General features: G+C 55.8%; 1 protein-coding gene across 3 annotated transcripts; it reads left to right on the forward strand.

The window, feature by feature from the left end:
- Nucleotides 1-97: 97 nt before the first annotated feature.
- LOC132245835 (zinc finger protein 24-like) lies at nt 98-7,811 on the forward strand. 3 transcript variants are annotated; one of them, XM_059718945.1, is made up of 7 exons: nt 98-1,272; nt 1,648-2,043; nt 3,945-4,162; nt 4,780-5,469; nt 5,594-5,804; nt 6,154-6,338; nt 6,830-7,811. In XM_059718945.1, exons 4-7 carry the CDS (start codon nt 5,116-5,118, stop codon nt 7,541-7,543), a joined length of 1,464 nt encoding a protein of 487 aa, XP_059574928.1. In that variant the 5' UTR covers nt 98-1,272; nt 1,648-2,043; nt 3,945-4,162; nt 4,780-5,115; the 3' UTR covers nt 7,544-7,811. The 3 variants fall into 3 exon arrangements, with proteins under 3 accessions (XP_059574928.1, XP_059574929.1, XP_059574930.1); XM_059718946.1 differs by lacking the exon at nt 1,648-2,043; XM_059718947.1 differs by lacking the exons at nt 98-1,272; nt 1,648-2,043; nt 3,945-4,162 and adding an exon at nt 4,174-4,560.
- The last annotated feature ends 2,485 nt before the right edge of the window (nt 7,812-10,296 follow it).

Genomic DNA, 10,296 nt, shown 5'->3' on the forward strand with positions numbered 1-10,296 from the left:
CGCCCCGCCCCGCCCCGCCCCGCGGCACACACACACCCGCCGCGGGGGCTGCTGGGAGCGGAGCGCAGACCCCCCCCGTTAACCCTTTGCTGCCAGGCCCCGCACCCCTTGCCGCGCTCGCCGGCCCGCCCCCCCTCCGGTGCCCCGCGACCCCGCTGTGCCGCCCGGGCCGGGGTGGCGGCCGGGGCAGGAGCGGGGCCCGGGCACCTCCTTCTCTCGTGCCCCAGGACCGGGCCCCCCGCGCCCTGCCCCGTGCGGGGGGCGGCACCCGAGCGCCCCGGCCCGAGCTGGGGGACGGGGTGCGGGTCGGGGCGAGGGGGCCGCGGTGCTGCTGGCCCTGGGGGTGTCGGGTCCGGCCCTGGGGGTGTCGGGCTCCCCAGTGTCGGCCCCGGCGGGGCTCAGGTCAGGGGGTGTCGGGTCCGTGATGCTGCCCGCTCCGGTTGGGTCTCGGGGTCCCCCCACGTGCAGTTCTGGGGGTCTCGGGGTCCCCCAAGCTGCCACCTGTCTTTGGGTTTCGGGGTCCCTCGGCTCCTGGCTCTGGGGAGGGCCCCCCAAGGCCCTGCACCCCCTACTTCCCCTCGGCCTCCTTCTCCCGGGCTCTTCTTCCGCTCAGCTCTGCGTCAACCTCCAGCCCAAGGACCTTGACCCCCTCGCAGGGGACCGAGCCCCCCGGGGACTCCAGGCCCCCGAGCTCGCCCGTGGCCAGGCAGGTGCTTTTGCTCACATTGAGCTTGGCCCCTGCTGCCGCTTCGTAGACCTGTGTGTGCCACAGGGATCTTCCTCCTGAACACTTATTCTGGCACAGGACGTTCAAGTCATCCATGTAGGCCGGGACCCTGGTCTCTTCCTTGCCTCCTCCAGGGATCTGGACGCCGCGCAAGAGGAACCAGTCCAACGCCAGGAGATCCGGGGGCAGGAGGTGATGCAGGCCATGCAGCTCCCGCCTGAGACCGAGTTTCCCACAAAGACCCCACAGCTGGCATCGGGGCACGACCTCCCCACCCCAGAGACCCAGCTGGCATCAAGGCTTCAGGGGCCTTTGCAGCCTGGAAGCCGAGGGGCCGCCGGAGGTTTTCAGCCTCCTGCAAGAGCTCGGCCAGCGCTGGCTGGAGCCGCAGCGCCGCAGCAAGGAGCAGATGCTGGAGTTGGTGGTGCTGGAGCAGTTCCTGGCCATCCTGCCCCGGGAGATGCGGAGCTGGGAGTCAGGGCACGGTGTGGAGACCTGCACCGAGGCCGAGGCCCTGGCTGAGGAGGAAGATTGAAAAACCCCAGGTGAGAGCGTTCCCACCTCCATGACCTCGGGCAGCGTTCCCTCCCAGCCCCCTCGCTCCCAGATCCTGATGCCGCAGTGACACACTTATCTTATTCCTAGATCACAATGTGTGTGCATGTCAAGGAGGGGCACTTCCGCCGGCAGTTCCGGTTTTGGGGTTGGTGCTTCCAGGGGTGCACAGCCAATCTTGGGGGGTGGAAGTGCACCCCCTATATGTTGCCAGGGGGCACAGAACAGGGAGAAGGGGGAATCAACCCCCTATTCGTGACAAGCAGGACAATTCAAGGCAAAGCAAACCTAAAGCTTCTTATGCTGTCAGGGTGCCCAAGACATCTAAGGCACTAGGCTCAGATAAGGTCTTTCCCCTTGTTTAGGGAGTTCTGGTGTCTGTCTGGAAGCGTGGGTCCAAATCCATCCCCTGGCACTTGCTTTTGGCTGGCCACTCACACTTCTGCATGCCAGCCTCCTCCAGCAAGCTTAGCAACACCAGCAGCTTGGCTGCTCGTGCTCTGGTGGCTTGCCCCTTGAGAGCTGTGGCCACATTTCCTCCGGTGCAGCACTGGAAGTGGGTCGGGGCGTCCAGGGCACCCTCCTCTCCCGCTGGAAGCCTCCCCACACTTGTGCTGAAGGTCTCGGTGGTGGGGAGTGCTGCCAGGACAAATGCCGGAGCCCCGGGCAGTTCCACCACCAGCAAAACCATCCCAGAGTCCAAGGTGCAGAAGCACTCGGAGCGAGAGGGCAAGAAAGTGATGAGTACCCTTGAAACTATAGTAGGTTTTTTTTATACTTTGGGAACAGCTGTATGTTTTGAAAAAGTATTTTATCTAACCAAGGTCATAGAGTAGGTTGTTTAGGCTGGGGGAGATCGCTTGTTGCATAGTTGCTTAATAGCTGGCCTTGCTAGAAGGAGAGGCCATATCAGCGAGGCTCCTGGTGGAGTTGGAAGGGGGGTTACTTGGGGGGGAGTTGGAAGGGGGGTTACTTGCTGGGCTTGCTGCACAATTTATCACATCAGCAAGTTTAACCTGTCACGTAGCTATGTAAGGCTGATGCCCACTTGGGTGGGGGTGCTTGCTTTGCGAACGATTGCCAAGCACCACTTTCTGAGCAGAAATAAAGATTAAGTTGGATCCTTCACCCCTGTGTGTTTATTGGCACAAGTGCACTGGGCACGAACTCACTGTCCTTTGGGGACAACAAAAGTGGGGGAGACAGAACGCAAACGCCCAATTCAGGGCTGTCTCTCGCAAGACAGCAGCAACTACCTGCTGGAGATGGCAAGAAAAGCTGAGCCCGGCTGCAAGTGGGGGGGCTCGGCACCTTGCTGCTCCATGGGAGACCTGGGGAATGTGGGTTCGGGCCTGCACCCAGGATGCTGCCAAAAGACTTTGGAAGTATCTGAAGCCCCCGGTGAGGAGTGGAAGATGTTTGCCGGGTGTAGGGCCACTTATGAGTCTGGACTGACTCATGGATTTGGACTCGATTTGGCTGGGGACAGGAAACATTTCTTTAAAAAGAAGCTTGAGCCACTTGGTCAGGAGAGGGCAGGAGCAATCCCCACCCCTGGCTCTGGTCCCCACCCAGGCAGGCTCTCCAGCACCTGACAATGGGCCAGTTGATGAATGGGCCATTTGCGGGTGTGGAGACTCCCTGCTCCCCATAGCAAGGCATGAGGCAGAGTGAGTCTGGGTGTGGGCTATTGGCAGGACAGGCCAGCAAAGCTTCACAGCCCCCTCGGAGCCCACAAGAAGGATAAAAGCCAGGGGCAGGGGGAGGCTGGCATGCGGCCAGAGCGCGGCTCGACGCCCCACGCTGCAGCCAGGGCAGGGAGGGGGCGCGAGCCCGCACGAGGCCGCCGCTGCCAAGCGCTTACTCAGCGGGCCGGGACGGCCGCAGCCTCCGCAACCTCCCGCTGCGGAGCAGTGCTGGGCGTGGGGTGGCGGGGATGGCTGCCACCATGCTGCCGCGGCCGCTGGCACAGCGCCGAGCACAGCTCCGCGCCCGCAGCGGGAGGTTGCGGAGGATGCGGCCGTCCCGGCCCGCCGGGCAAGCGGCAGCAGCGGCCACGTGCGAGCCCGCGCCCCCTCCCTGCCCTGGCTGCGCGTCGGGCGCGGAGCGGTGCCAGCCTCCCCCGGGCAGGGGCATGCGTGCGGCCCGCACATGGGGGCACCACCACCCCGTGTCACTTGCCCGCAGAGGGGCACCCCTGCCCGACCCCCTGCCCTGCTCCCAGCTGCGATGTGCTCCTGGGGCTGACAGCACACCCCCCCCCCCCACCCCCTCTTATGGTTCTGGACCGACTCATGGATTTGGACTTCATTGGGCTCTTTTGGATTGGAGCACGAAACATTTCTTTAAAAAATCACCCCCCACCAAGCATGGAAGGCTATATCCGCCTGGACTAAAGGAGGGCTTTAGTAGACATGAATAGACAGGAAACCCCCTGGGCCTGTCCCACACTAGAGGTTGCTCTTATCATCTGTTGGGTGCATTGTGGGGTTTTCACGTTGGTGTTCCCTGCCTCAGTTTCCCTTTCTTGTGCCCTCTGCTGTCACCATGGGAAAGAATGGGTTAAGGCTGATGTGACTTACCCGGGGAAGGAAAGGGAGGGGTAACTCAGCTCCTGGGGAAGGGGCCACCAAGATTACAGTGGGCTGGTTTGCATATGAAGACACAGCAGAGCAGCACTGAGGAGGAGCCCCAGCACCTGGAGAGCCCTGCCCTCTCCGGCACACCCAGGAGGGACTGTTGGAAAAGACACTCCCAGGGACACCAGGGGGAAAGCAGAAGGCAGAAGCAGAGGAGACCTCTACCTGCTCTTGTGTTGGGCAGGATCGTCCTGCTTTGCTGCATAGGACTCCCGGTGCCCAGAGTTCATCTGCAAGAGAGGTAAAGTCCCTTTCTGGGAGACAAGTGAAAGAGAGACCCTGGGCAGTGGGAATGCAGAGAGCCGGGAGGGTGGGACTGCAAGGGCTGGGTCAGAGCCCGAAATGCGAAGGCTCCCCGATGTCTGGGCTGGCTTCAAGGGAAGCTCAAACAGAGCATGTTAAGGTTTGGGATCCAAATAGAAAGCCCATCTGGGTAGGTCAGCACAGCCAGGCCTGGGAAGCACACAGGGTGTGCGCAGTGGGACTCCAGAGGGTTTGTGCAGCCCAGCCAGCGCCAGGGCAGTCCCAATCTCTTGCCATCAGGGTCTGACTGGGAAAAGATGCATCCCCAGAACGGATGTTTTCTGGATGATCCCCCTCCGGTCTGCAGGACTCACAGAAGCCAAAGGCAGAAGTCAGGTCAGGGGATAGACAGGGAGCTGTGGTTGGGGCATTTCTGGATCCATCCTGGTCCCTGCATCCTGTGCAGGGCAAGAGGAGAAGCAAGAATGACCCTAAGGCTGCTCTGAGTAGGGGACTGTCGAGGCATCAGGGCTGGGCAGACCTCGGGGCTGGGGCAGGGTCTCAGTCCCTGCCTCCCATCACACGGTGCAATCTGTGCTTTCTCCTTTCCCACAGGCGGCCCTGGAGCCTGGATGCTGTCGGGAGGCACCGTGAGTGAGTGCAGGGAGAGCAAGAGCCCAGGCCCCCGGCTGGAGTGAGGCCTTTCCTGGGGAGACGGTGGATGCTGTGCTGGAGCCCGTGGCAGCCGTGGGCCTTCCCTGCGCAGCCTGAAGTGAAGCTGAAGGAGCAGGACCCAGGAGATCTCCAGGCAGGAGCTGAGGGGGAGAGCAAATCCCTTTTGTGGTCCAGACTGGGACCAGGGTGAGGAGGGTTTCCCCAAGGTGGTCAGCACCTTGGCCAATAAAGCAGGAGGAGTCGGTCCAACGCCAGGAGATCCAGGGACAGGAGGTGATGCAGGCCATGCGGCCCCCGCCTGAGACCAAGATTCCCTTAGAGACCCCACAGCTGGGGTACGACCTCCCCACCCCAGAGACCTGGCGCCAGCGTTTCCGGGGCTTCTGCTACATGGAAACCATGGGGCCGCAGGAGGTTTGCAGCCGCCTGTGGGAGTTCGCCCTGCGCTGGCTGGAGCCCCAGCGCCGCAGCAAGGAGCAGATGCTGGAGCTGGTGGTGCTGGAGCAGTTCCTGGCCATCCTGCCCCGGGAGATGCAGAGCTGGCAGTGGGGGCATGGTGTGGAGACCTGCGCTGAGGCCGTGACCCTGGCCAAGGGGTTTAAGCTGGGGCAGAAGGAGGAGAAGCTGCAGGTGAGTGTTTGACCCTGATCATGGATGCTGCAGTCCCCATCCCTATGTGCTTGGGGGATGTTCCTTCCCAGCCCCGTCTCTCCCATATCCCGGCTTCCCAGTGATATATTTATCTCGTCTCCAGGTCATAGTGAGTGTAAAAGCCGAGGAGGTGTCCTCAGACAATATGCATCCCGCTGCGGCATCACAGGAACCTGGTGATTCCTGGCCAGTGCAGCCAAAGGCCGAATGTGTGGACAGGCCTTTGGAGGACTCAGGAGAGAGGGAAACACCGGGGCCCCTGGACAAGCCACTTCAGGTCTCCAAAGAGGATCCTCAGTCTCACCAGTACTCAGGTGAGCTACCAGATGCAAGGCCTGGCTGTGGATTTGGGTGTCTGTCCTGTGTGCAGAGGGAGAGGTTTGAATGTGTTTTTGGAAGTTCAGCACCCAGAACTGGACACGGTACTCCAGCTGAGGTGTCCCCAGCACCAATTAGAGAGGAAGTATCACTTCCTTAGCCCTGCTTGCGATGCATCAGCTAATGCACCCCAGTTTGCTATTAGCTCTGTTGACTACAGTATCGCACTGGTGGTTCATGTTCATCCTGTGACCAACCACATCCATGATTCCCGGGAACTTTGTTTTAAACTCTGCAGTAGTTGCCAGCCTGGGCACTGATCTGGAGTTTCTCTTCCCCATGCAGGAGGTGCCTGGCTGCTGAGCAGAGGTGAGGAGAAACCTCCTGTGGAAGAGCCTGCAGACCTGGAGCCAGCGCAGACTTCCCCAGGGAGTTTGGGCGAGATGGACTCCCTGAGACCTGAGAAGGAGCCACGGCATAAGAGTCAGGGAAAGCCCCGAAAGCAGAAGGAGAATGTAGCGGTGAACAAGGTACCATCTGCAGTTGGGTGTGCCAGTGGAGAAGGGGCAGAGCCTAGAAAGAGCCTTGGGTGCAGGGAAGAAGTTGTGGTGCTGAGAGACCTAAAGAGCCGCTGGAAAGGTGCACTGCATCCCAGCCCAGGAAGTGGGGAGAGCTTCATCTGGAAGCAGGCGCTCTCTACCAAGAACAGAGGCAGAGCCTATCCCAGCCCCAAGGTCAGAAAAGCTTTTAACTTCCCATCACTTCTGGCTCTTCATAGATAAGCACAGGGAGATAAGCCCCATGTATGCACTAAGTGTAGGAAGAGCACTAGCTGCCTCTCTCCCCTGGTTGCTCACCTCCACATCTAGTCTGGGGAGTTCCCCCACTGCTTCACCAAATGGGGAAGAGCTTTTTGTGGCCCTCAGGCCTGGTCAAGCACCTACATGTGCAGAGGGGGAAGAATCACTACTGCTGTGCCATGTGTGATAAGACCTTCACCCATTTCTTCTCCTTGTCTCAGCAACGTCATATCCACCCAGGGAGGAAGACACACCGCTGCAACAAGTGCAGGAAGAACTTCAGCTGCGTGCAAGACCTGTCCCAGCACCAGTATGTGCAGAGTGGGGAGCAGCCATACCTTTGCACCAGGTGTGGGAAGAGCTTCAATGCTGGCCAGGCACTTGTTCATGCACACACGGGAGAAGCCACATCAGTGCTCAGAGTGTGGGAAGCGCTTCAACCTGTCCTCCATCCTGGCCAAACACCAGCTTATCCACAAGAGGGAGAAGCCACATCGGTGCTTAGAGTGCGGGGAGACTTCCACTCACCCCTCCAGCCTGACTCAGCACAAGCGTATTCACACAGGGGAGAAGCCACATCGGTGCCTGGAGTGTGGAAAGAGGTTCACCCAGTTCTTCAGCCTGGCCCGGCACCAGTTTATACACGCAAGAAAGGAGCCACATCAGTGATCAGAGGGTGGGAAGAGCTTTATGCAATTCTCCCACCTCATCCAGCACCAGCTCATCCACACAGAAGAGAGGCCACATCTATGCTCCGGATGTGTGAGGAGATGATCTTTGCATCAGCCTCGGAGCCTGTGCCATCCGCATCCTTCTCTAAAAGCCAGTGCCTTCACAATAGGTGCCCTCCCCAAGACAACTGTTTCCAAGTGAAACCCAGGGACTCTCCTTGGCCAACCCCAGTTTTGCCCTCCCTCCTAGTCCCAGGATTCTGATATGTGAGGCTCCTGATTTGCAGGAAGGAGGGCATTTATTGTCAGGGAATCATTCCCTGACCTCACCTTTCCTCCCCATCACATCACCCCTCTCCCAAGTCTGCACATGCCCATCGGGGTCTGCAAGAAGCTGCTGCTGCCAGCCCATGAGTCCAGTTTGGCAAGTTTTGCTTCTCATCCCCTCATCACAACCACCCCGGCCCTCCTTCCCTGCATCCCATTCTCCATAACAGATTCCTTGCTAATAAAGCCTCATAACTTAACATGATATCCCTGTGGTTGGTCTCTATGTCCTCTCCAGAGCTGTGAAAGGGTTGAAGTCTGCGTCCCAGAACACTGTCCATGGCCGATCTCTGTGATTTCCCAGCCTGCTCCCTTTCCAGAGGATTTACCCCAATCCAGGGGTTGTTCCTAACCCTCAGGAGCAGGATCTAGTCATACCTGAGGCTACATGACTCGCTCACAAACAAAATGGCAGACTGGAACCATTTTGTTTTTCCTCTTCATTTCCCCCCTTTGATCCTTCCGAAGGAGGACCACTCTATTTCTATTCGGCACACGTCTGTCCATAGTTTCTCTAGCTCTATTTCATTATTTCTTAGTTCTAACACCATGTTTTTAACCGTTTCTTTGGAAATACATGAGATAGTTTGTTCAGCCTTTTTAACACACAACTTTGTGCAACTTAAAACTAGCTGCACAATCACATACAAACTTAACCCTAAAATTAAAACCATACACAAAGCAGACATTATTTTCCCAAGCAGACCTTTGAATAATCCCCTAGGATCTAACCAAGCAAACCAATCTACTGAAGAATCTTTGGGATCGAAGGCTGCTTCAGCAGCTTTTGCAGCATGAACCATCGCATTATGAACTTGGTTTTCTACTCATTCAAAAGTACTATTTACATAAGTGCAACACTCTTGGCCTATTACAGCGCAGGCACCCCCTTCAGATTGTGATGGGCAAGTTTGTTTTTACCCTGAAATAAAAGAGTTTTCTGTAGCATACTGTTAAGTTAACAATAATTTAGATTATTAAATAGTATTAGCTTTGTAGCTAAACACAAGGCATGACCTGTGGCCTAGCAATGTTGCTGACCACAAGACAGAATGATAGCTAAGCCAGCCATTTTCTTGTGTCAAGTGCCTTAACCATTTTGTTAGAAAAAAAGCAGAAATTAAGTCTGTGTACTGAGTACCAGCTGCAGCTAGGAGTGAGATAAGATAAGGGGGGCCCAGAGGGAAGAAGATGGTACAGCGGAGTACAGGAAAACAGATTGGAATGTGTAAGATAACACTAACTTTTTTCTTTTGGAAAAGTACTGAGATTTGTAATGCACCATGTAAGGAGATGATTACCATAAGTATTGCATATTCAATAACCTTGTAGTTTTCTTTGTTAGAAAAGGTATAAAAGACAGCCTCACCCTTAAGTCGGGGCCATTTTGCCTCTTTGCTCTTTTATGGCCTTTACTCGAGTAAATAAACTGCAGTTACCCCTTCACCCGCGTTGTCTGGTCTCTAAGCCAGCTAGGCAACGAACACCAGGGAGTTTTCTCCCACGACAGATGCCAAAACATAGTCAAAGGCTAATCGGTTCTGCATAACCATTAGTCGTAAATTATCTTGATTTCGGGCTATGATCTTTATAGTGTTTCCCAGACTGGCTATGGCAGTTTCAGTTTCTTGGGCCAATATTTCAACTACCGCTTGTAGTCGCAGGGTATATCTTCCCAAACAGGAGCTAGCTGGACCAGTAATTAGTGGAATTATTCCTGCTACAGAACACCCAATTAATTTTCCCATGGTTAAAGGGTTTTTATAAGTTTCAAGGGTAGCTATCGCATCTTGTTCTCAATCTGCTTGCTCGGGGCTCTCTCTTTTATTTCGGTGATGCCCTGGAGGCAGAACCTTTGTAGCTCTGACTGGAGGGGTTAGCCAGGCTAGATAACAAGATCCAAACCAGTTTGGCGGTAGTTGATGGTAGGCTTTAGTCCCGCATACCCAGTAGGTTCCTTGCAGGGCCTGGCTATTACTAAAAGAGCCTTCATGCCAGTCTAGGGTAAACCGACCTCCAATAGGAGATGGCCTTCCCAAACTGTCAGGAGATGCTGACTTTATGGTGCCATCTCTATAGCAATGCCCTCCTAAAGTAGAACATTCCCATATGGTGATATGTGACCACTTAATTGGTTTGCGAGATATTGTGCCAGTTCCACTAGTCTGGTTATATGGGTTATACCATCCATTAAAACTTTGGCACCATGTTCTCTCTTTAGTATGACTGTTCATCCACACTCCTTTTCCCATATCATAATGTTTACAACTACTATTTCCCACTGAATAAAAATTTTATTGGGAGTAGTTGCGTACCCAACACATTTCTCCCTGTAAAGGAATCACCCTAAGGTACCTTGCATCAGTCCAAGTGGCATTATTTGGGTCTGCCCACCGCACAGTTACATTTTCTAAACTCAAGGGGCGAGGTATCATAAGAAATCCTTCACTATAAGCCCTAGAACTAAGACCACACGCCCAGCAATCTGAGACGTTTAGGGCTATTGATACCTTCTGTAGCAGACCAAGGCATGCGTTAGGGGCACCTAATACAGCTAAATTAAGTAGCACTGTAGCCATAATAAACTTAGCAGTCATGTTGGCAAGTATTGTTTGGCTTGCCTCTGCAGGCAATTTTTCTGGGTTTCGTTGTCTAGGAGTTCACCTTGGTGTTAATAGCACTGAGCAGTT

The sequence above is a fragment of the Alligator mississippiensis genome, chromosome 15, assembly GCF_030867095.1.
Source record: "Alligator mississippiensis isolate rAllMis1 chromosome 15, rAllMis1, whole genome shotgun sequence".
Lineage (NCBI taxonomy): Eukaryota > Metazoa > Chordata > Crocodylia > Alligatoridae > Alligator > Alligator mississippiensis.

What these genes read in the sequence shown, in the direction of transcription:
- LOC132245835 (XM_059718945.1), top strand. Translation starts at nt 5,116, where the DNA reads ATGCAGGCCATGCGGCCCCCGCCTGAGACCAAGATTCCCTTAGAGACC. An exon ending in AGAAGGAGGAGAAGCTGCAG is followed by an intron (nt 5,470 to 5,593) that starts GTGAGTGTTTGA and finishes TCTCGTCTCCAG; the next exon opens with GTCATAGTGAGTGTAAAAGC. An exon ending in AGAATGTAGCGGTGAACAAG is followed by an intron (nt 6,339 to 6,829) that starts GTACCATCTGCA and finishes TCCTTGTCTCAG; the next exon opens with CAACGTCATATCCACCCAGG.